Source organism: Punica granatum, chromosome 3 (genome assembly GCF_007655135.1).
Source record: "Punica granatum isolate Tunisia-2019 chromosome 3, ASM765513v2, whole genome shotgun sequence".
Classification (NCBI taxonomy): Eukaryota; Viridiplantae; Streptophyta; class Magnoliopsida; order Myrtales; family Lythraceae; genus Punica; species Punica granatum.
Genome location: NC_045129.1, coordinates 11,095,501 through 11,119,449, shown reverse-complemented (window position 1 = coordinate 11,119,449; position 23,949 = coordinate 11,095,501). Strand labels below are relative to the sequence as shown.

General features: G+C 37.5%; 4 protein-coding genes across 5 annotated transcripts; all 4 read left to right on the top strand.

Annotated features, from left to right (window-relative positions):
* Positions 1–237: 237 nt before the first annotated feature.
* On the top strand, positions 238–3,130 carry LOC116200207 (actin-7-like). Of its 2 annotated transcripts, none has more exons than XM_031530993.1 (5): positions 238–397; positions 1,288–1,357; positions 1,453–1,846; positions 1,933–2,546; positions 2,638–3,130. In XM_031530993.1, exons 2-5 carry the CDS (start codon positions 1,298–1,300, stop codon positions 2,701–2,703), a joined length of 1,134 nt encoding a protein of 377 aa, XP_031386853.1. In that variant the 5' UTR covers positions 238–397; positions 1,288–1,297; the 3' UTR covers positions 2,704–3,130. The 2 variants fall into 2 exon arrangements, with proteins under 2 accessions (XP_031386853.1, XP_031386854.1); XM_031530994.1 differs by having other exon boundaries at positions 260–397; positions 1,271–1,357.
* A 7,886-nt stretch (positions 3,131–11,016) lies between these two features.
* LOC116198544 (histone H3.2) lies at positions 11,017–11,669 on the top strand. Its single transcript, XM_031528713.1, has one exon. It carries the CDS (start codon positions 11,120–11,122, stop codon positions 11,528–11,530), a length of 411 nt encoding a protein of 136 aa, XP_031384573.1. The 5' UTR covers positions 11,017–11,119; the 3' UTR covers positions 11,531–11,669.
* A 153-nt stretch (positions 11,670–11,822) lies between these two features.
* Positions 11,823–14,501, top strand: LOC116198543 (probable pectinesterase 8). Its single transcript, XM_031528712.1, has 6 exons — positions 11,823–11,971; positions 12,632–12,977; positions 13,137–13,308; positions 13,447–13,653; positions 13,921–14,180; positions 14,307–14,501. Exons 1-6 carry the CDS (start codon positions 11,875–11,877, stop codon positions 14,464–14,466), a joined length of 1,242 nt encoding a protein of 413 aa, XP_031384572.1. The 5' UTR covers positions 11,823–11,874; the 3' UTR covers positions 14,467–14,501.
* A 2,217-nt stretch (positions 14,502–16,718) lies between these two features.
* On the top strand, positions 16,719–20,727 carry LOC116201372 (major latex allergen Hev b 5). Its single transcript, XM_031532593.1, has 2 exons — positions 16,719–17,114; positions 20,209–20,727. Exons 1-2 carry the CDS (start codon positions 16,815–16,817, stop codon positions 20,524–20,526), a joined length of 618 nt encoding a protein of 205 aa, XP_031388453.1. The 5' UTR covers positions 16,719–16,814; the 3' UTR covers positions 20,527–20,727.
* Positions 20,728–23,949: the final 3,222 nt, after the last annotated feature.

The following is a 23,949-nucleotide window of genomic DNA, read 5'->3' as shown; positions in this document are numbered from 1 at the left end:
AATTTTTGGCTTCTGATAGCTTTGAGACTTGCCTTTTGCTTCCTTCCTCATTGATTTATGGTCTCACTCTCAATGGTTAGGTTTGTACCTAAAATTTCCACGGAGATTGTTAGTTGAGCAACGAGAATGAAGTACGAGGGTTATATTGAAATAAAAGTGAATATCAGGGGGCAAAATGAAATTAAAGCACCCAAGGATCTCCACCACTGCTGAGCTCCCTCTCTCTCTATGTAAACCCCCTTAATCCGCGCTTTCCTTTTGCTATAGAGAGAGAGAGAGAGAGAGACAGACAGACAGACAGACAGAGAGACAGAAGCAGGGGGCCATCGTCATCGGAGGTTGGTTTCGCTGCTTCTTCGAGCTCAATCCCCCTTCGATTTCCGTCTCTGTGAACAAGGTAACCTCGGATCTTGACCTCTCTCCATCCATCTTCTCCTCTCGCTTCCCGATTCGTAAGATCTTTCATGGCTGCGCTTGAACGATCTGATGCCTCCGTGCTTTCATTCTTCCTGAAAGCTTGTTTAGATTGCGAGTCGATGGGTTTCATTTGATGGTTTGATTTTTGCATTTTCATGATAAGACGGACGTAATGTGATTGAAATCGTCATTTCTGGTTATTCGAGCATGGAAATGGCATCTAAGGAAAGTAAAACTTGTACATCTTCGATCTGTAGATACCGTGACATCTTTTCAATCTGAAATTGCTATTCTTTCTGGAAGAAATCTTCAATTTCCAAATTTCTGAGCTCCAAAAGGTTAGTGGATTCATATTACTACGAAATCTATACTTGGAAACCCGTCGTCTTCCATTTTAGTTTCACTTATGTACCAAAAGTGTTATATATGATGCGTATGATATGAAATTAACGTTCTGATTTATTAGATCTATTATCGAATTTCAGAATTGATTTACATCCATCGATTGCAAAATTGAGAGAAAAAAATGTTCTCTCCATTTAGAACTTAGAAGAAAGTTTCATGAAACATAAACCTTGAAGGACCTCTGGATGGAATGAAAAGATTAGAATTGGGTATAGTCTGTGACAATGGAACTGGAATGGTGAAACATCTTCCATATTTTTTTTTTTAAAAGAAGCTCAATTTGGAGCTGTTTCATCTTGATTGGACCTTTAACATCATATGCGTATCAAAGATTATGTTTTTCGGGTGACTCCGTTGCCGATCCATTAGATTATGGTGCACATGCTTTAATTTGGCTTGTTAAAAGCTATTGTATCATGTCTATTGATTAGTAGTTTTCTCATGTCAGTGCAATCTGTTGTGCAGATCTTTTAAAATGGCAGATGCAGAGGATATTCAGCCCCTTGTCTGTGACAATGGAACTGGAATGGTGAAGGTAAGAAAATGATTCTTGCTCACTGAAAGTTCAAAGCTGAATTGGTAGTTTTCGGCTTCTAAAATGCTGCTTGGCTTTATAATTTTATTGTGTAGGCGGGATTTGCTGGTGATGATGCTCCCAGGGCAGTCTTTCCGAGTATTGTTGGTCGTCCCAGGCACACCGGTGTCATGGTCGGAATGGGACAAAAGGACGCCTACGTCGGTGACGAGGCCCAATCGAAGAGAGGTATCCTCACATTGAAGTACCCAATTGAACATGGTATTGTAAGCAACTGGGACGACATGGAGAAGATCTGGCATCACACCTTCTACAATGAGCTCCGTGTTGCTCCTGAAGAGCACCCTGTGCTTCTGACAGAGGCACCTCTCAACCCTAAGGCCAACAGGGAAAAGATGACCCAGATCATGTTCGAGACCTTTAACTGCCCTGCCATGTATGTCGCCATTCAGGCTGTTCTCTCTCTATATGCCAGCGGTCGTACAACTGGTGCGTGTAGCATTTTCAAACTTGATCTTTCTTTATGTTGACAGAAGTTGTTTCTGCTTCTGACTTAAATCTGCTGATTTCTCTAGGTATTGTGTTGGATTCTGGTGATGGTGTGAGTCACACTGTGCCCATCTATGAGGGTTATGCCCTTCCACATGCTATCCTCCGTCTCGACCTTGCTGGCCGTGATCTTACTGATGCTTTGATGAAGATTCTCACTGAGAGAGGGTACATGTTCACAACTACTGCCGAACGGGAAATTGTCCGTGACATGAAGGAAAAGCTTGCTTATGTTGCCCTCGACTATGAGCAGGAGCTGGAGACTGCCAAGAGCAGTTCATCTGTTGAGAAGAACTATGAGCTTCCTGACGGACAGGTCATCACCATCGGGGCTGAGAGGTTCCGATGCCCAGAAGTCCTCTTCCAGCCATCTCTGATTGGAATGGAAGCTGCAGGAATTCACGAGACTACCTACAACTCCATCATGAAGTGTGACGTTGATATCAGAAAGGATCTCTATGGAAACATTGTGCTCAGTGGAGGCTCCACTATGTTCCCTGGTATTGCTGACAGGATGAGCAAGGAAATCACTGCTCTTGCCCCGAGCAGCATGAAGATCAAGGTGGTCGCTCCCCCAGAGAGAAAATACAGTGTCTGGATTGGAGGGTCCATTCTTGCATCCCTTAGCACCTTCCAACAGGTATGTCTTGTCTTCAGTTTGCTTTCCTAGCTCAGACATTTTGGGCTTATATACTGAGGAACTTATGGTTTTCATCTTTCTTAAAAATCAGATGTGGATCTCCAAGGGTGAATATGATGAGTCTGGTCCATCCATCGTCCACAGGAAGTGCTTCTAAATTCAGCAAGTTTATTATTCAATGGTGAGTTATTTTTTCCGCTTCAGTTGGCTTTGTTTGTGTCTGTCCTATGAACTCGAGCTCTATCGCCGTGGCGAAGAATCAAAAGTATGGGAGTCGAAGAAGGAGGGCGTTCTCAGCTTGGCGTATCTATAGCTTCTCATCCATTTCATGGTCGGTTAATTTCTCGCTGAGAAGCAGGTCTAGTCTGTCTTGGTGCTGTAGGATCTTGTAGCTGGAAGTGATATCGGATGTTTTTCATTTCCTTTTTTTACCCTCTTCCAATTAAGACATCATCAATTCAAGGCTCCCCCATCTGAACATTATTGTTAATATTTTGCATGAGAGACTTATGCTAGTGCCAGTTTGCGATTTATAAACTTGCTATTGGAATTCTCCATTATATAAGAAGATTCTTGGTTTGAAATTTTGAATGCCGCTTGTTTATGTGCATACCTGGTGTGAAAAAAGATTTAGCGTTTGCCTGGTCTCTCTTGAATTGCGGTGCACTGCCTTCTCTCTTGTATGGAATCAGGATGCAGCATCGGCTCTGCTGAACGTGAGTTTTCCATTTTTGGGACGATTCAGGAGTAGAGAGTATGAATAGATAGGAGCAGAGCAGTTCTCTTTCGGAATCATTATCAATAGTAGTTTTGAATATTGAATATTTCTCTCTTAATGATTTGGAAAGCTGAGCTTCTCGGTGAAGCCGATGAATTGAATCGATCAAACAGGCGGCCGAAGGAGATGAATGAGACGCAAAGAAGCGTGATGTAATGAAAGTGAAAGGGATCTTAGTGGCGAAGCAATCTTCCAAGGGGGGGAATGGATTAATTACTTGAATCATCCAATTAGAAGCAGAGGCGTAAAGCGTTTTTTGGCCGTCTCTTTTCGCAAGTTGGGGTTGAATTTGGCAAGTCGGGTTGAATTGTGAAGTGCTTCTAGATGGACCCACCGTACATTTTCTTAGGATTATGTTGGTGCCACAAAAACGATATACAGGTGACTGCTCATATCGTCACCGTTCTAAATTTGTCATTGAATGCGTCATTTCATAGATAAGTAGTTGTTTTACGGCGTCTATAGAGTTGATACGGATGCCATCGCTAAGTTGAATCGATTGGCCAATATTGTCCGATCTTTCGGCTTTAACATGCACAGAAAAATCACGAAAATAAGCGACATTGTTAAGAAGCGAAAAAATGAAACAAATGATAGACTCAATATTTATATCCGAACACTTTCTTTAGATTAGAGGAGAATGGATTTTAAGAAAAGGGGGTGAAGGAAATTTATATATATAACTCAAAAAAATTCTATACGAAGTCCCCTTTCCCACCTTTTTATTTTTCTTCATTCAAATAGAGTTAGTGACATCATTTTTTTGCTGTTTCTTGATGCCATTAAACCTAAAAAGGATCCGTTCGAAACTCGCAAGTATTGATCCAACAACTTTCAAAGAATCGAGAATTCGGGCCGAGGACCAATTACTGAAGAACTAGGAAAAGAGACCCGCGCTTCGATGCGGGATAGCAACAAATATGAATTGTATTCCTAATTCAATTTTAGAAAAATACTATTTAAATTACGATCGAAAAAAATACTATTTCAATCAATTATATTATAAGTTTAAATATATGAATAAGGTCGTCTATATAATAATATCAAGCAAATGTTACTTTTACACTTTTATTTATCTTTGTGTTGTTGAATTTTATCTAGTTGAATTATTACAATGTATTTCATTAGTATTGTCCTGTGAATGAGGTATGAAGTTCGAATGGATTGCTCCACTCACTATTTTATATGGAGTTTTCAATAATTAGGTTACTTGTGGAATGCTAATAGTGAGCACCCTATACTTATGAAAATCTTATATATCAATTGAGAAGTATGATTAAAGAAGTTTTGTTTGGAAAATAAAAAGTCAAAGTTGTACGAATTTTTTTTTTAAGATAAGATGTCAAAGTTATTAATCAACATTTACCAAAAAAGTTAATAATTGACAAAATTTGATAAAAGAAAAGAGAATACAAAATTGGTAAATTTAATTAGAGGGTAACTACCTTTTATATGATCAAACCTCTTATGAACTCTATCTCATCTTTAATAGTTAGATAACGATAAAGCTATGTTTTCAAACCCAACCCAAGTGTCGAATCGGAATCTTCACTTGATCGTGAGTCTCTGGTTCATTTGTCTACTTTTATTTTGCAATTTTCATTTTTTTCGGTGAACTCAACGGAGCCAAAGCTCGAGATAAGAAAGAAAGACAACATAAGATAAAAGAAAACTACGCCAAACAAAAGCGAGGTATGAGAGCATCCGCAGGGTGCCCAATTTCTGGGCCAGTTAGGTTCACGTGGCAATTGGCCCGGCCCCGAAATAGCACTCCCTCTGTGGGAGCCCTGAGCCCGTGGCACTTGCCCACTTTTTGCCTAATTTAGTTATATATATCGGCTGAAAGAGTTGTGGGCTCTTTCAGCCGTTAATGATTAATTATAAAGAAAAATTGTAAGCGTTGACTGATTTAATTATTTTTTAAAATTTTTTTTATAAATACGTCATATAAATGAATTATCGATTTGTACCATTATAGTATTTTAATATGCAATATCATTCTCTATGTAATGTATTTTCTAATGTACTATATAAATTATGTAATGCTATCGCTAATCATCGAATCTTATCCGTAATTAATATTTTTAAATTGAAAAATATAAATAAATATTAAATAATTGCAATTTTAATAAAAACAAAAAATTGAAATGCTTATTTATTAAGTAAGTAAAATAATAGTTTAATAAATATGTACACGTTTTTTTAAAGAAAAAATCAACTGGGAACTACATGAGTTCCACGAAATGGGATTTACATCGTAGAGTGAGTGTCAATTTTTTCATTGAGTGTCACTTTACTTACTTGGCCACATGTGGGGCCCACAAAAGAGGAATTGGCCTCCTAATTGACCCTTGCACCGCGGATGCTCTAAAGACCCAACAATAGTTGCAGTGCCAATAGAGCCATTCAATCCGCACACGGGTCTAAATGTGCTGATTCTCCAAGGACCAACTTCTCTGAAGAGCTCTTTTGATAGCCCTAACCAGATGAGAAATATGTGGAGCAAACACATTAGCCGAATTCAGAAGGCCATAAACGACCTCCGAATCCACCTCCCAAATAATCAACCTGTGGGCAAGATCCCACGCATGCGAATCCCACATTATAAGCATAGAGATTATTTAGTTAAGTTTTAGAAACATTAATAAATTCACCCCCTACAATTTCACATTTGAATTTGAAAATATAAGTTATATGACTATCGGTATAGAGATTATAAAAAAAAAAAAGTTGAGAATTGATATCCCAAAATTCAAAATTTTAATTTTGAAAGATTACTTTTTACACGAGATCAATTTACAATATAAAATTGAAATTAAAAATAGATACAGCATATATCCAATTTGTATATCTAACGTCTTAAACACAAAATTAATTCTGATTATTCTAGCAATGAATATTCTAATGAATATTGGGGAAAGAAAATACTTTTTTCTATGAACAATTGGTCCGTAAAAATCAAGTCATTTAGATCAATGGGAGAATCATGTTATGCGCTATCTTGTCCGAATCAGGATGGATTCTAAAACATAAACAAAGATGGGGTCTTTTTTAAGTAAAATGTAAAAGAAAAAAAGGGTTTTGATTATTCTAGCAAAAATTATAAATACATAATTCTTTTTCTCGGAATAATTTGCCCAACAGTAAAGATTGTTTAAATGATGTTGTAGACGGGATTACGCGTTACATTGTCCGAATCAAGATGGGTTCTAAAATATGAAAAATATGGATTTAAAAAGAAAAAGAAAGTGAAAAGTGCAAAAAAGGAAAAAGAAAAAGAAAAAGAAAGGAGATGCGACTGGGAAAAATACATGTCATAGCATAATCTTTTGCTTCCGTGTCAATTTTACCACAATTTTTAAAAATTATACTATATAGCACATCATTTAGGATGTAATGTCAATCATAACAAAATATTTTTCTTTTATATAAATTTTATCATAACTTTTTAAAATTATACTATATACAACATTGTTTATGGTGTAGTATCAATTATGACATGACGTCAAACTTTTCGTAAAAATTGGGCCTAAACTCTTGCCACATGCGAAATTACTCATATTCATGTTCAATGCCCTTTTACTCACCTAATTCTTTTATCATCAATGCTCGAATCACATTTCCGCCTCTTCACGCATCTCCCATAGCATTGTAGCCTAAATTTCTTTTCAATTCAGCGTTTTGCCATTTCTCTCCCCTCTTCACCCACGAACTTGCTAGTTTCTCTCTTCACACTTCTCCCTTTTTTGTCCCATAAAAGAAAACGATTTAAAGTTTACATTTCATTTTATAGGTATGAGCTTCTCTTTTTTTCTAATAATTTTTCATCCATTGTTCATTATATGAACTGCGATAAGTTCAATATATAATTTTTTTTCACTCTATTGTTAGTGTGGTTAGTTTTTAGAAAGAGTATTTCCGTATATGAAGAGGAAGGAAAGGGATTCGACTATTGATGATGAAAGAGTCGGGTGGGTAAAAGGACACCTAACAGATTGAAATATGGGTTATTTCGCATATAGCAAGAGTTTAGATCTACTATTCATCCATATATGCTACACATCAGCCTTAAGTTTGATTTTCAACGTCAGGCTATAATTAATACTACACCCTAAATGTTGTGCTATATAGTATAATTTTAAAGGATTGTGATAAAATTGACACAAAAACAAAATGTTGTGCTATAACATGTATTTTTCCCTTATTTTTTTATGGTCTCTGCTTCTCTTGGGAAGAGGTGGCATAGGAGGAGCTTGGGCTCTGGTCAATGTGATGGGGTTGAGAAAAAAGGGAGAGTGAGTATTTGAATTTTTAATTTTTTTCCTTTAACATGTCAAATTGGGGGATTTTAGGAATAAAATTTGAATTTTTAAATGACCATCAAATACCAAACAAGGTTATGTAAATTACTAGCAATCTGAAAGCAATGTACCAAACACTTGTAATCTACATTACCATGAATTTAATTGGTAGTAATTAGGGATGTGCACGGGTACTGGGTATACCCGGAACCGGTTGAAACCTACCATAACGGGTAGGGTCCGGGTAACTCGTATTGAAAATAAGCTAGGTTCTGGATATTAAAATTAGGAACCTATGAAAATCGATTCCGGTTCCTGCCTACAGGGTACCCGGAACCGATTATTTATTAAAAAAAAAAAAGAAAGAGTAAAGTTACTATCTCCTCTAATGAATCAGAACATAGACACTTTGTTGTGTGAGATCGTATTATGGATGTTCAATTTTGTCGATGGATTGATGAGACATATTATTATTTCATTGTTGTGAATTAATCTAAATTTTGTTGATATTCTATTCGGCGTGATTACTAATTATGTATGTGATATTTTCAATTTTATTTAACATGAGAAAAAAATTTACAGGTTTCAACAGGGTATCCAGAACCTGTGGTATAATACAGGTTCCGGGTAAGTTCCGGTTCCATAATTCAATAGGGTAGGGTTCGGTTCCAAAATCTTGGAACATGTTCCTTACAAGGTAGGGTCCGGGTATTATGAAAAATAGAGGGTATCTGGAACCGATCACCCCTAGTAATAATCTATATAAATGGGAATCCATATTACCAATAATATTATTTGGTAATGTATCAAACGCCACCTTAAGTATAGAATGATAAAAGTTTATACATAATTTTAAAATAGTGATTAAATAGTTTCTACATGAGAAAGAGAGAATTATACATATATATACATATATATAAGTTAGAGATGTAACTAATTTTATAAGATTAAGAATATTAATGTTTATTCTACATATATATGAAATACAAAATCTATTTGTATTACGTATAAAATTGTCACTAAGGTAATGTGTTTGGAGTTTTTATAGGTCCGTGAAGAATAAATTCCAAGAGTGGAACACTGAGAGAAGATTTCCCATTGGCAACCTAAATTTTGAAAAAAAGAGAGTTACAAATATCCTTATATGAATATATAGTATTTTTATATATTAAATTTCTTCTGATTTCTCTAGATAAACGTCAGGGCATGGTTCTTAAAATCATGATTCGAATCGTAGAATCGTACGATTCTACGATTCAAGGGGGGTCATGCGATTCCGATACAATGGGCTAAATCGGAAACTGTAGAATCGCATCTGAATCGGGCCGTGAATCGCGGAATCGCGGAATCGGGCCGATTCTGCGATTCCGGATTCGGCCCAGACTCGAGCGAAGGGCAGGCCTGATTCGGGCCCTTGGGAGAAGGCCAAGCCAGAGTGGGCTGAAGGCCTTCAGCCCAGCCCATTAGCCTGAGCCCGACAGCTTTTTTTTTTCCTCTCCCTTCCTTTCCCTTTCTTCTCTGACGCTCCTCCTTTCTCCCAAGAGTCCGAACATTTCTGTGCCCTAATCCACCGGACCTCCAACTCTCCAACGGTCCGAGCTTCAACAATTTCTTAGGATTCTTTTTGTTCTGCTAGTGCCGGGTTCTCTTGTTCGGTTGTTTCGACTCCGACGAGCTTGAAGCTCAGCAGATTTGAGTGATCGGGTCGAGAAGAACATATTCCCCTCGCTTCTTGTTACGGCAGTTGAAGTGATGTCCGCTAAAATGTTTGAGTCTTTACTATCCTTCATATCAGGGTCAAGAGCATGGTCAATGGTGATCTGCTGCTCCTTTGCATCGAAGCTAATTGCATCCTCCACGAATGAGAGCTGCAAGGAAGCAGCCATAGAAATCAGCGAGTTCAAGAAAGTAGATACTGTACTGCAATCCTTCACCGGCAGCAAGACTCAAAAAGAATATTAGCATCAAGAAAGAGGATGGACAGGAAGAATTGAGGAGATTGGAATCCAGCATTCAAATTCTTGAACAGGAGCTCGAGTTCTTGCATGTCATATAATTAGAACCCGGACATTTCTTCTCAACATCTTCACGTATAAGTTGAAATCATTGTTTAGGCAAAGCTTAGTAGGAAATTGAATTCAGCTACGCTTCTGTTTACATATTAGTAAACGATGTCGTATTAAAGAGATAACAAAGTATAGACTTAATCAAAGTATATGAACTGCAGAAAAACATGACAATTAAGTTCCAAAAAGTAGTGGACGAACTCATGACTCGATCTCTCATGTTCCTAGATTTCACGAGGTTATTGCACTTCTGATACGAAATGAGCGCTCATTAATCTATTTTGCCTTTGGTTCGTTTATCAGGTCTGCCACGTGATATAGTAAGTAGTTCGAGGTGGCTGAACACGTGTACATTGTTATACGATTTGACATTCTATGTTATGACTTATGTTGTTAACCGTTTATTTTGAGAGATTGAGTTATGATTTGGGCTTTGAATTTTCATAATTTGTAACGATGTTTTGTGCTTTTATGATTTATTATTGGTTTGTTGGTTTTTGATCCTTTTTTTAATATGAGGAATTAAGGATTGATTTTTTTTTTTGCTCAAAAAAGTATGATACATGTATATATATGCTATTTTTTTAATTACAGGTAGAATCTTACGATTCACGATACGATTCTACGATTTACGATTCTACGACCCTCAACCGATTTTAGGTAGAATCGCGATTCTAAAAACCTTGCGTCAGGGAAAATGTTTTTCTTGAAAATAATTGATTCGATCATAATAACCATATCGTTTATGTTGACGGGTCAATCGGATTACTAGTTATCTTGATCAGGTCGAATTTAATATTTAAACAAAGAGGTTGAAAATGTAAAAAGTTAAAAATGAGAGTTAAAAAAAAAGAAAAGAAATTCATGAGGGCATAAACAATAATGATTGGATTGTTTGTCTAGATGGATCGACCATATCACTTTCTACTTTTTTTTTTTATCGAATTTAAAAGTACTTAAAAAGGAGAAATTTAAAATGTGAAAATTTAATTAAAATCGGATAAAAGTTAACCAAAAAAAAAGAAGAAAAATCCTTAGGATGCCATAGATGATGTTGTTTAAAGAAAGATACATTAAAGAAAGATTTATCCTTATAATTTTTCGAAGATGTAGTAATGGAGTAAAAAATAATAATTTCCCTCTTACTAGTACTAGGGAATCCAGAGACTTGCCAGGACGACGATCCGCGTGCATACCCCCCAGCCGAAATCTGAACCGTCCAAAGGAACCATCAGATCAACGGTTCTCAGTCAAACCACCAAAATCCCAAATTCATCCGCCAATTTTCCCTCCAAAATTTTCAATCTTCTTCCCCAATATTAATCGAAACCCTCGCAGTCACTCCATCAGTCAAATCATTTCAGATCACTCTCTCCATAGAAGCAATCTCTCTCCTTCTCTTGCCTGCCTCTCTCGCAATCCCTGAAGATGGCCAGAACTAAGCAAACGGCCAGGAAGTCCACCGGAGGCAAGGCCCCGCGCAAGCAGCTCGCCACCAAGGCCGCCCGGAAGTCCGCCCCGGCCACCGGCGGCGTCAAGAAGCCCCATCGCTTCAGGCCCGGCACCGTGGCCCTGAGGGAGATCCGGAAGTACCAGAAGAGCACGGAGCTTCTGATCCGGAAGCTCCCGTTCCAGAGGCTGGTGAGGGAGATCGCCCAGGACTTCAAGACCGACCTTAGGTTCCAGAGCAGTGCCGTGGCGGCGCTCCAGGAGGCCGCCGAGGCTTACTTGGTCGGGCTGTTTGAGGACACGAACCTGTGCGCGATTCATGCCAAGAGGGTCACGATTATGCCCAAGGATATTCAGCTCGCCAGGAGAATCAGGGGAGAGAGGGCTTAGGAGGATCAACAGCTTAGGGTTTATAGCTTTCTCTTGGATTGTTTTGGTAGGGATTTCTTTGAGCTTCACGATGAACGGTAGTGTAATCGTTTGATGAAATTGATGAAAATATGTCTTGTTGAAGTATGGAATTTATCGAGTAGCCCATCTCTATCTGGCACCTTCGTTTCTTGATCGGAACTTAAAATCATAAATCACGCCCAAAATTGAAAATTGCACTCAATCGTTAGCACTGTCGGCTCTCGATTGTCACTTCTCCGTTTGCTTGGCATGATGTGCCTCTTTTCTCCGTGTCCTGGGGCTTCCACCATGAAACTGATTCGACATCTGATAGCAGGCAATTGATGGGTAATGGAGGCAAATGGGTGATGGATAGTGGAAGAATGGGAAGCGAGTTTAATGGGGACAATGTGGATTACAGGATCCATCTCCATGATTCAGGTAGTATTTCCGAGCTGTTTCACGGTAAACTCAGCCGAAACTGCTAATTGCTTCTGTACTCTGTGCTGAATATAAAGAGCAATCTTATCGGTTTATTGGCAGCTTCATGCAATTCCTTTGTCTGCAAGAAATCCTCATTGATTAAGAGTCCTAATAACTTAGTTATCAAGTTTGCTTGTTTCGGTAAAATGTCTTTTCTAGATTTATACTCAAAACATTATTTTCTCGACATAAACAACATTATCTGCACTCATGGAAATGCAGTTGACGGATAACGTCTGCTTACATTAGAATTCTGCATGTTCTACGAACACGTCCTTTTGCAGTGCATCTGACTGGGGCATATTTGTCAATAAATCGAGAGAGAACGACAAGAATGTAATCGATCTTGATGGTTTGTTCCGATTATATAGGCATCAAACTCTGAGGAAGTTGTGATCCACAGCTCGCTGCATATTCACTCACAAATGCCAAGAGGGTGAATTGCAAGACATGCCACCAATTCTTGCACTTCAAGTGCACAATCCATATCCATCCTATCCTGTTCATAAATTCTATACATCTCTCACCAACTCTACACCCACCAATCAGATACAACCCGAAAAAAGAATATGATTTTCACAAGAACACATCTAACCATCTCTGTTGCCATTCTTGCAGCTGCTATAACTGCAAATATCACTACCCCGAACGTCTCTTCCCTCTTTAGTATTCTCGACTCGAGCGTTCCCTTTCCCTTCGGATCGCTGGTTCTATTCGATTTCATCCACTGGCTCCCTGTTGGTCGCCACCACAGACACCACAGAGAACCCCGTGAAAGTGACAAGGTTTCGATTTGCGATGATTTTCCTCCCAACATTCCCCCACCAGAGACGAATATGACCTTGACCCTCTGTGTTGATCCAAATGGTTGTTGCAATTTCACGACAGTCCAAGCAGCAGTTGACGCGGTTGGGAATTTTAGCGAGAAGAGAACTGTGATTTGGATTAACAGTGGCATCTACTAGTAAGCTGGTTACTTATTTCATTTGTTTCCTGTATGATATGTTCGATCGGTTTCTAAATAATCCTCCAGGGCTAGATATTTGAATTTTATTAAGCCAGCATTGCATTTTATCGTACATTACTTCTTTCAGAACTTTCTGACATGACATGGTTTTTGCAGTGAAAAGGTTACTATTCCGAGGACAAAACCGAATATTACATTTCAAGGACAAGGGTACACATCTACTGCAGTTGCATGGAATGATACTGCAAATTCTGCTCATGGCACATTCTACAGTGGCTCTGTTCAAGTTTTCGCGAACAACTTTGTTGCAAAGAACATAAGCTTCATGGTGAGATATGCGAACTGATATCCGTACTTATGATGCATGACATCTGGAAACTAAAAGTACTCCTAGGAATTCTGGCAATCGATGTTAAAACATACTGTGATACTGATTCCTTATGCTGATGTGTTGCAAAAATTGTAGAATGTGGCTCCAATACCGAGCCCGGGCGATGTGGGGGCCCAAGCAGTGGCCATAAGAATAGCAGGGGACCAAGCGGCCTTCTTGGGGTGTGGTTTCTTTGGAGCTCAGGACACTCTCCATGACGATAGGGGCCGTCATTACTTCAAGGACTGCTATATCCAGGGCTCCATTGATTTTATCTTTGGCGATGCTCGCTCATTGTACGAGGTAAGCTTGCCGCCAAGAAACTGAATGTAGTTCGATTTCAAATTATTATGCGCATCTCTAGAGTGTTTTGAGATAATATATAAAAGTTGAATGTTTTAAACTATGAACGATACACTTATTTAGTCTAGTTGAACATTTGAAAGGATACTTAGATTATGGGTTTGCTTCTTGTATTTTGCCCGTCCATTCCCCAGATTATTCACCTTCCTTCCTTAACCGACCAAATGCATAAGTTAATCGGTTCTAATTTGTACATTCTGGTGGCAGAATTGCCAGTTGATATCCATGGCCAATCCCGTCCCAGCTGGGCAGAAGGTAATTAACGGAGCCGTTACGGCCCACGGTAGAGTCTCGAAAGATGAGAACACGGGCTTCACTTTTGTGAACAGCTCCATTGGAGGCACAGGCCGGATCTGGCTTGGCCGAGCATGGCGACCCTTTTCACGGGTCGTTTTTGCCCTCACGTCCATGACAGATATCATTGCCCCTGAGGGCTGGAATGACTTCAATGACCCGGCCAGAGACCAGTACGTGAAAAATTCTCTGATCTATTTACCATTGCTTAACACATATTGATTCTGGGACCACCTTCAGATTCAGATAATTTGATGAAACTTTTGGTTTGAGTTAAGCTTTCGATTTCATCATTGCAGGAACATATTCTACGCCGAGTATAATTGCACGGGAGCAGGTGCAAATATGGCTCAAAGAGCTCCGTATGTTCAGAGACTCAACGATACCCAAGCTTCGCCTTTCCTAAACACCACCTTCATCGACGGGGATCAATGGCTCCAACAAGTCCTAATTACATGATATCTCTTACTTTGAATACATCTATTCCTCTAATCCATAACATCTTTTTTTTTTTTGGGGGGGGGGGGGGGGGGGGGGGGGGGGGAATACACCAACTAAGATCATTCAATCAAGCTATAATTATATTTTCATTGATCTATGAAGAACACAAATTCGAACCCGATGGAATTGCTTCCATGAACGAATGATATCTCTCTAAGACGTGGGATGAATAAGTTTTTAGTACGTAGTTTAATGGAGCACACGACGCAATTATAAGGACACCACAACCTGTTCCTCTCTTTGTCCTCTTTCCTTTCTTGTGTTTTGTTTATTATATGATGTTATTGAGGAAACAAGGGACAGCACAACTTGGCAAGTCGTGCAACTGAACCACAAGAGTTGGTATTATGATCATGACCTAATTAATTAGAATATTTGGCCACCTTGAAACTCGACAGCATTTACTAGCTAGATTCTGGTCCTTCAATGAATCTTTCGTGATTAAAACCAAAAGCATTTCTGCAGTGCAAATGGAATGCCTGCAAACTCCCATGAGAATGACTTGAAAACCCTAATTCGTAAATTTGGAACGGCCGTCTTCAAACTCATTAATTGAAGTCCCTTAACAGCACACGGGGTTCATGTCCCTTTAACTTAAACTAAGAAGGCTGATCGGTATTAGGATCTCATTTGGGCCTGCTAGCCGCAGGGATTTATCTCTGTGAACCCTCCTTGACCGATTATGGGTGACCCGTCTTTGATCATAACCTTACGATCATGAGCAACTATACCTGCTAATCGATCAATCAATTATAATATACAAGGGCCGTGAAGTTCAATAAGAAATGGCTACATTAAATTTTTCTTAGTACTCGCAGCTCGTGATTGAGTGATTCTTCAATTACTCGGTCAATTAAATTGAAAAATTTCTCCATAATTATCATGTCAATAAAGTATTATTATTGGACTTGGGTTAAAGAATATAATTATGGGAAGAGTCCATGTGAGCTGAACTATTGTTATTGTTGTTATCGGTACGCTGTGATTTTCCATGCATAGCCGACCAATGTTCCCCACCGAAGCCCAAAAGCAACCAGCAACAGTCCCAAAATTTACTCACCTTGCCCCGTGCCTTTTTTTTTGGTGGGGGGGTGTTGTGGTTTTTGTGTGTGTGTATATAAATATAACAAAGTGTAAACTTCTATAGAAAAGAATAGGGAAAAAAAGAAAAAAAAACAGAAACTGCTCATCAGACAGAAATATATATTGAGCCGTGAAGACACCATATTTGAACAACCCACGGGAATGGGATTCTCTAAGGCAGTTACGTGCATGGCCAGTTATAATTGCAAGACTACTAGCATTTTGGTGTTGCATCGCTCATTGGTTTATATATAAACTGATTTAGGGACTTAACTGATATAGAAGGTATCTTTTGAATACGAAATTATTAATTTACTACAATTTTTATTAAGGTGGGATAAAGCGGTCCCAACAACATGACCATGCAATCAGTTCAACATTTTAGTATAGCTTAGGGCATTGAATATTTTCTAATGCACACTTTGTTAGGAAAGGTCTATGGTGCAATCAGTTGTACCATACAATCAAAGTAAAGTAGTATAAATCTTCCGGGATTTTGGCCCCATAAATTTGCTCATATTTGACAGGCTGTCCCCCCTCCAAGTTCAACATCACTTGAAGTAATGAAATTAATTTCCCAATTTCGATTAAATTTCTGACATTGATTTATTTATCTACAATTTTCACTCAATCTTAATGTTACATCAACAAAACCATCCTCTTAAATTTGAGCCTGCGATATGTAGGAAACTATACCACCAAAACATAATAAGCGACATTCATATAATCAAAAAGGAGAAAAAAAAAGAAAATCTAAAAACGATTGTAAAAGGTCATGAGAACAAATTTCTTCTTTAATAGCTTTGTTTGGATGGCGGATTATGGAAAGATAGGTTATGAATGATTATTTTATAAAATTATCGTATATCATTATAACGTTTCTAATTTAAATCATCATATAAAATTAATAACATTGTTCTACCATATTCTCTAATTGCATTTCTATGTTCACCTCAAAAGCATATTTCAAGAAGAGGACAAGTTTGTATATTTATCATGAGTAATTTGTTAAAATATAAGAAATTAAGGAATTCATTATAATTTTTTGGGCCATTTGTTATCAATTATTAACCGACCGAAAAAAGAGAGAAAAAGAAAAAAAGAAAAGGGGGCAGGCGCCTCAATTTCCCCGCCTTTTATATATAACGCCACTCTCTCTTCTTCCATGCCCGTTTTCAGAGATTTCGTTTCCTCTTCCTTAATTCAGCCCGAGAAAGGTAACCATGGGCGGCTGTGCGACGAAGCCGAAGGTGTCGAAGGGCGCCGATGCCGGCGAGCCACCGGTTCCGGCGCCGGAGCCCGTTAAGGATCAGGAGGTTGCTGCTGTCACGGCTTCAGAGGCGAAGGCCGTGGAGTCCACTGTCACTTTGCCAGAGACGGTCGAGAAGAAGGACGAGGCGGCGGCAGTGGCGGCTGAGGTATTGGAGCTCACTGAAGGAGTTAAGGAGATCGTGGTGGACGACGATAAGGTCGACGACCAAGCAAGCAAGCGCCGGTCCCTGAGTCTCCTGTTCAACAAGGAGGTAATGTCACGGTTCCACTTTCCGATTGCTTTGCACGTTTTGCGATGACGCCGGGGATCTTCGTCCTTTGGCTGATTACTTTGTATAGAAATGATAATTTCCGGTTGCCTAGAGTTTCTGGCTTATCCGATTTCGATGAAACTGAAGAACTGCTAGGATCAATTGCAATTTTTGGCACAATTCCTGAGTGAAAAATTCAGTGGAAAACTCTTCGATTGCTGCTAGTCAATCGAGAAGGTGGAAATTGACCGTTTTTAGCTTTAGCTCATGATTGGTGGAATCATGAATTGATTGAGTTGAAATTGAAGCTGCAACTTGGAAAATAATGAGGACTGCTGTTCCTCTGTCTGTGAGTCAATCATCTGCCCCGAACATGCGGAGTTGGTTTGTGATGTCTGCCCATGATGGTATTTCATCATTGTGTTCTGATCACCATGATTAATTTATCCACCTCTTATTCTACATTCCTTTATTTATTTTTTTAATTACTTTTTGTGTAAGTTCCCAACCCCCCCACCCCAAGCACCTCCCTTTCTCTCTTTCCTATCAGTATTACCAGCTGCCATTTCTTGTCTTTTCAACTGCTCGTCCTTCATATGTCTTGTCTCTGGTCTTGTTTCTTTCCGATAAACATTGATTACATCGGGATATTAACTTGGTGTCCTTTTGTCTTTTTGACTTGGAGATTCGATGTTTGTGTCTAGGTTGTTCGGTCATTCATCGGGACCTACTCCTCTTAATTACAATAAAAACTATGCTTAGCCAACTTGATTGAAGCTGGCACGTTAGTTTATGCATCCAGTGACCTGTCAACATCGGCAAATAATATTTCTACATTCAAAGGTTGCTCTTGCCTGTGCCCTTTTTACTGTTTTGTGCCTTCTTTATTGGGATTTGATGAGCAACAAAAGCTTTTCTGATATGGAGCTTTGGCTGAAATCTATTTCAAGTTGGACTGACATTTGTGAGGAATCTTCAGAGTTCTATCAGATCTTGATTTGCTGACACAACGAAAAAAAGATGGTTTTTTATCTGTGGGCCCCCCAAGCCTTTGGATCCTCGTTGGCTCTAGCATTGTTGGGTAGTAGGATTCTTTTTCGGTCCATTTGTTTGTTTCTTTGTTTGTTTGCTGGTGTTCCCGAATATAGAGAGATGAGTCGTACCCTGTTTCTTCTGCATATACATGCTCAAGGAGTACCTGATCCGCTGTGAATATATATAAAAATAAACGTGAATTATATCAGCAAGTGTACTGGATCAGATCAAATAATATAGTGATAAATAGAGTGTCGATCCCACGAGAATTAATTAAGTACTAAATCTATATTAGATTTTATTATTATCTAGACAATCAAATTGAGAGAATTAACTAATTAACTACTAATCAACATAAATCGTCACAAAGAGCAAAAAGAGAATTGTATAAAAATATATCAATTGAAAGTGGAAAAAACATAATCCACCATAGTTTCACTAATCAGATTGCTATCATGTTATATAGATTAATTGCTATGTGGTCATTCAAGTGAGTTTATCAAGCCTTTTAAACCCCTAATTAATTAATCCGCTCCCGCATCTCTAATTAATAGTGGACTCTAAACTATAATTATACACTTTCCAGTACTATGATTGCCTAATGTCCTAAATTAATTATCCCTAATGTCTTAGCGAATAACTAACTAGAAACATTGCATTAATCCCTGGAGAATCTCTAATTAAACTAATTAACGCAGCTTCCGCATTTAACTAATTAGTCTAATCAATAATTCCTAACAAGCCATGTATCAACTCCCGTATCAATAGTGTTTCTAACAATTATAATCAATTAAGAATTATAATTGAAATTATAGGAATTGCAATCATGAATCATCCACACATCTATTGATCCTACAACATGGCTACAATCATCATATTAGCTACCTAGGGTTTCATCATATTCCCACAAAAGAAGCTTAGAACATCATGGAATTGAAAACACAATTATAATTCAAAAGAGTCATTGCAATAAAATTCATATTCAGCAGTATACTCAAGATATTGAATCTTAAAACAAAAACCCAATTATTCCTTCAAGGAGTAGTCTCTTCCACAATGTTTTGCTTCCAATCAATTGATCAAGGTGATGGTTCAAGAACAAGACTCTGTCCAGGACTCTCTAGGTTAAAAGAATAGTAAAAGATAGCTAAAAAAGGGGTTCTTCTAATCTCCTCATAAGGAGTATATTTTTTCTTTCCAAAACAAAGAAAGATTTACAAAAGATATAGTGACTCCCAAATTTGGCGAAAGCTGCCAGCCTAGATGATTTAGCTCCCTGTAAATTACGTAAAACTCCTCAATATTGCTCGTAATTCCATCTAAATCCTCAAAAACCTACAATATCAAACTACACATAATTAAGCACCAATTTTTTATAATTTCTATAAAATTAATAATAATTTAACATGAATTGCACAATAAAATATAAGTATAATATGTCCTTATCATACCCATAGCCTTCCGATGTTTCGGGCTCTTATGATCGACCAGCTTCAATTAAACGATTTATATACAACTGTTAAACCATATCCTCTTGCAACTAAGATTGAAATGGACGGGCACAGATTTGGGTCAATGAATCTACAGTCTTCATAGGATTTTCAACTTCTGATTAGAAAACATAAGACTATTTACGGTTGGTAGGAAACAGAGCACGAGTTGTTTCCCAATGTCTATGAGTGGTTATGTGCATGCTTTTGTCTGATTCTAGAAAGAGGCCAGTCAAAAGTTTGGCCTTGACCGGCTGAACTTTATAGATCTTTGTTCTTGGACTATCTAATTGTTATGTTCTTTTCTTCTTGATTCAACGTACGGGCTGAGGATGAAAAGTGCTGCTTTTTCATTGCCTTAGATGTGCATTCTGCATTTATTTTACTGGTTAACGCTTAACATTACAACGTCCCCAAAAGTTTTGGAGCAAGGGATTTTTCGCTAGTTTTTATCGTGTTTTGATTCTGTATTTGTGGAAAATAAAATAGAAGTTCATGGAACGAGTCTGTGTAGAAGAGTTCTGTTACGTTGTACGTTTGGCTTCTGAAAGTGAGACCTTCTTATGTAGAATGAAGAAAAGAAGTCCCCCACAGAGAGCGAAGAGCCATCCTCGGAGCCGACAAAACCTGAAGAGCCCTCAGCAATTGTAACCTCGGTGAAGGAATCTGACGCCGAGAGCGAGCCAGTTGAAACTGAAAAGTCTGTGACGCACATTGAACCCAAAGAAGTACCTGCTCCAGCTGCCGTAGAGGAGGCTCAAGAGAAGGCAGAACAAGAGAAAGATACTGAAGTTGCAGAAGTGGTAGCAACTGAACCTAGCAATACACTAGAGAAGAAAGCCGAGGCGGAAAAGGCTACTCTGGATGAAAAGGAGAACAAAGCATAGTTGATCTGGAGTCGACCGGAACGGTTTGATGGTCTATTCTTGTTGGCTTGTTCTTTGATGAGTTTCGGGCATAAGTTATTTCCATTGTTTTGTAAAATATATATATCTGAATTTTTTCCCCCTTAAATCTCTCTGTACCTCTTTGTCTTGATCAACAGTGTCGTCTAAATATCACATTTAAGAGTTTGATCTTTCCGTACATAGACACAAATGGATCTCACCACCGGGGTGTTTCTTATCTCCAAGCTCTCGTTTGGCCTGAAATCTACCCTCAGAGGCTGCAAATTCCAGCACTTAGATGACAACATGACTGACCAATTGAGCAAGATTATAATCGGACGCAGAGCTTGAGCTATGTTCAGAGTAGGTCTGGATGTAATATATATGAGAAATCGGGTGAGAATTACCCTGAAGAGTTCATGGAAGTGCAACTGGTCACCCCCATACGCATCCAGTGGCAGCTCTCTCTCTTTGTTCCATTCCGAGCCTATTTATGAATACAAAGAAATGCTCTCTGCTAAGTTAAGTATGCTAGAGTCCATATACGTAGACGGGACCAACTTCACTTATATCGTGCAATGGCAGTAATGTCGTGATCGATTGAGAGCTACATCTCAACATGTTCTGAATCTAATTTCTCTTTTCCTTATAGATAATGGGTAATCTTTTCGAAGACGGATGCACTTACACTAGTACTCAGTTTTAAGTTTCCCCTACAGAAGCTGCGAGTTTGATGCAATGTTATGAGGAGAATAATGGTGAGAATTGCGTCGGGGATTATCAGCAACGGGAGCTTTAGTTAAGTGAAAAGATAATACCAGTTCATCATTTTGTCTTGGAGAACTAATACTCGCTTATTTGTCTTTAGATCTCTCATGCGATCTTCATATCTTTCATCTCTCGCCGTAGAGCTTTTAGCCTCTTTTTTCAGGTGACATTTCTGGGGTCTTCATGTCCAATCAGTGGCATGCACACTTGGTTCACACATTCAAAGGGAAATCTTTATACTGACTGAATTGCTCGGATGTCTTTAAATATCTCATGGTATCTTCATTTCTTCGTATCCCAGAGAACTTTGAGGTTCTTCTTTCAAGTGGCATTACTAGGTTCTCCATGTACCAGTTTTTGTGTACTTTATTTTCTTTTGAGCTTTGGCCCCTTGATTGTACCTTAAAATATTATGTGGACCTATTTGATCAGCCTCTATGAGTCACGTGACACCATCAAGTGTTATGTCATCAATCATATTAAAATTAATGAGCAAATTGATGTTGTACTAAAATTGATACCAAATAAAGATAAATAAACAATTCGTGCTAAAATTAATAAAAAAAGTGTAAAATTTGGATTTTTTTAGGTTACTACTGTATTATGCAATAGCAAAGCCTAATAGGCCTTGGCAAGCCCGCTAGGGCCCAAATTGGGCAGTTGTAATGTGATTAGTGTGAGAAAGCCCAGCTCTGGAAAAGAACTCGAAGAAATCAAAATCTTATGCCATTTCTAGAAATAGTTCGATGAATCGAAATACGAGTTGGCATTATAATAAACTAATACAATAGTCCGTGCTGCCCACGATCATATTTTGCTAAGTTGCTAGTTATATATTTATAAAATAATAATAATAATAATAATAATAATAATAATATTATTATTATTATTATTATTATTATTATTATTATTTCCCAGTTGTATTTTGCTAACATCTTCATTTCATTGTAGTTGTGATCTTGTGTAGCTTTTTTTATTTTTTTTATTTTATTACGATGTTATTTCTGATGAAAAGATAATGTCCTCTATGAATTTATTAATATCATAAATTTGTCAACATCATAATTAAAATATAAAACTATGTATGTCGAAGCAGTACATTTGATAGTCAATAAAAGAATGCTAGAGCAGAAGATATATAGCGGGCGGAAAGATGAGGGAAAGAATGAATTCATGAATCAAAGAAAGAAGAAATTAAGCAATTGTAACAGAAAAAAAGAAGAAGAAAGCATATGAAATATAAAATAGAATTCTTAATCTTTTTGGTCTTTTATTTCTATATTTTACTTGATTCCGTCTTTGTAAACCGATCGGAGAAACATGATTTGCCTAATTTTAGCATTACACCAAAATGTAGTAACCATAAAATTGAAAAAAAAAAAAAAACTGAACTCTCACGTATATGTTGTTGCTTGTGGGGTGTACCACCACCGATTACTCTATGTAGATGCTCACAATTTCTTTTTCTCGTTGAAACACAAGACAGGGGACATATTTATATAGAACAAAAGTTGTACCAAAAAAGGAAAAAAAAAACTGAACAGAAGGATAATAAAGAAAAGAAAAAGATAAAGAATACAAACTCATTAGACGCTGATCAGGAGGTGGTTGAGAAAAGATAAACATCTCTTAATATCATCTCTTATGAGATGGATGTCATGGTTGTAGCTCAGCTCTCCATCGCCTTACTATTACTAGACGAAAGGCCCATATATATGCATATGCTAGAATTGTTGTGTATATATGTATTAAAAAGATCATATGACAATTGAACAGGTACATAGGTTGTATAAAATCTAGTCGTGACTAACTTTTGTCTATGAAAAAGTTAATTTTTATCTTATTTTAAGTTGTTGCAATTTATTTAATTAAAAAATTACTTTTTTATTAATCATACTTTTATTAAAGTTCCTTTTTCCTCGTCACACCAACTTCCAGAACAATAAGAAATTCTCTTTTTTAGGGTAGAAGTGTTTTTTGTTTTGCTCTGGTGATGATACTAAAGGGGCGTGCATCAATAAATTGAAAGTTTTATAATATTTTAAACACTATACATATGTTTATATAAATAAATATAAAGCACTTTTTGACTTCCATAACTGCAAATTTTGGAGTTTCGTGGGTAATATTGTGGCATGATAAAAATGACGCCATTTGCTGCATAGATTTGTTAGAATTTTAAAAGTCACTCAATTAGAGACTTTCTATGTCCTATATGGAATCGTCATGAGTTATTTTAATTTTTATAATTGTATATAGATTAATGTTTATAGCTATAAACATTACACTTCTTGGATTGGAAATATAAATAACCGAATTAATAATTAAAAATAGTATATATAGTAGGAGATCGAAAAATAATACAAAGAGTACTGCATATAGTTTTAATGAACTAATCAAGATGGGATGAAAATTTTTTTAAAGGAAGCCCAAAATAAAAAAGAAAAAGAAAAAGAAAAAGAAAAAGGTAAGGTTGCATCTCTTTTATGCGATTCAAGAGTAGTAAAGAGGCAAAGAAGTCGAGGTTAGACACACGGATTGTTTCTTTTCCTTTTTTACTAATTCAATAACCTTTTTTTATATATATAATTTCATGCTAAAACGTATTATGTATATGGATAAATTTGTTTTCCCTTCTTTTTTATTAATTTAAAT

Excerpts from the sequence above, each read along its gene's own strand:
- LOC116200207 (XM_031530993.1), top strand. The coding sequence starts at position 1,298 with ATGGCAGATGCAGAGGATATTCAGCCCCTTGTCTGTGACAATGGAACT. Across the intron at positions 1,358-1,452 it reads ATGGAACTGGAATGGTGAAG|GCGGGATTTGCTGGTGATGA; the intron begins GTAAGAAAATGA and ends TTTATTGTGTAG. Across the intron at positions 1,847-1,932 it reads TGCCAGCGGTCGTACAACTG|GTATTGTGTTGGATTCTGGT; the intron begins GTGCGTGTAGCA and ends TGATTTCTCTAG.
- LOC116201372 (XM_031532593.1), top strand. The coding sequence starts at position 16,815 with ATGGGCGGCTGTGCGACGAAGCCGAAGGTGTCGAAGGGCGCCGATGCC. Across the intron at positions 17,115-20,208 it reads GTCTCCTGTTCAACAAGGAG|AATGAAGAAAAGAAGTCCCC; the intron begins GTAATGTCACGG and ends CTTCTTATGTAG.
- LOC116198544 (XM_031528713.1), top strand. The coding sequence starts at position 11,120 with ATGGCCAGAACTAAGCAAACGGCCAGGAAGTCCACCGGAGGCAAGGCC.
- LOC116198543 (XM_031528712.1), top strand. The coding sequence starts at position 11,875 with ATGGGTAATGGAGGCAAATGGGTGATGGATAGTGGAAGAATGGGAAGC. Across the intron at positions 12,978-13,136 it reads ATTAACAGTGGCATCTACTA|TGAAAAGGTTACTATTCCGA; the intron begins GTAAGCTGGTTA and ends TGGTTTTTGCAG. Across the intron at positions 14,181-14,306 it reads AATGACCCGGCCAGAGACCA|GAACATATTCTACGCCGAGT; the intron begins GTACGTGAAAAA and ends TCATCATTGCAG.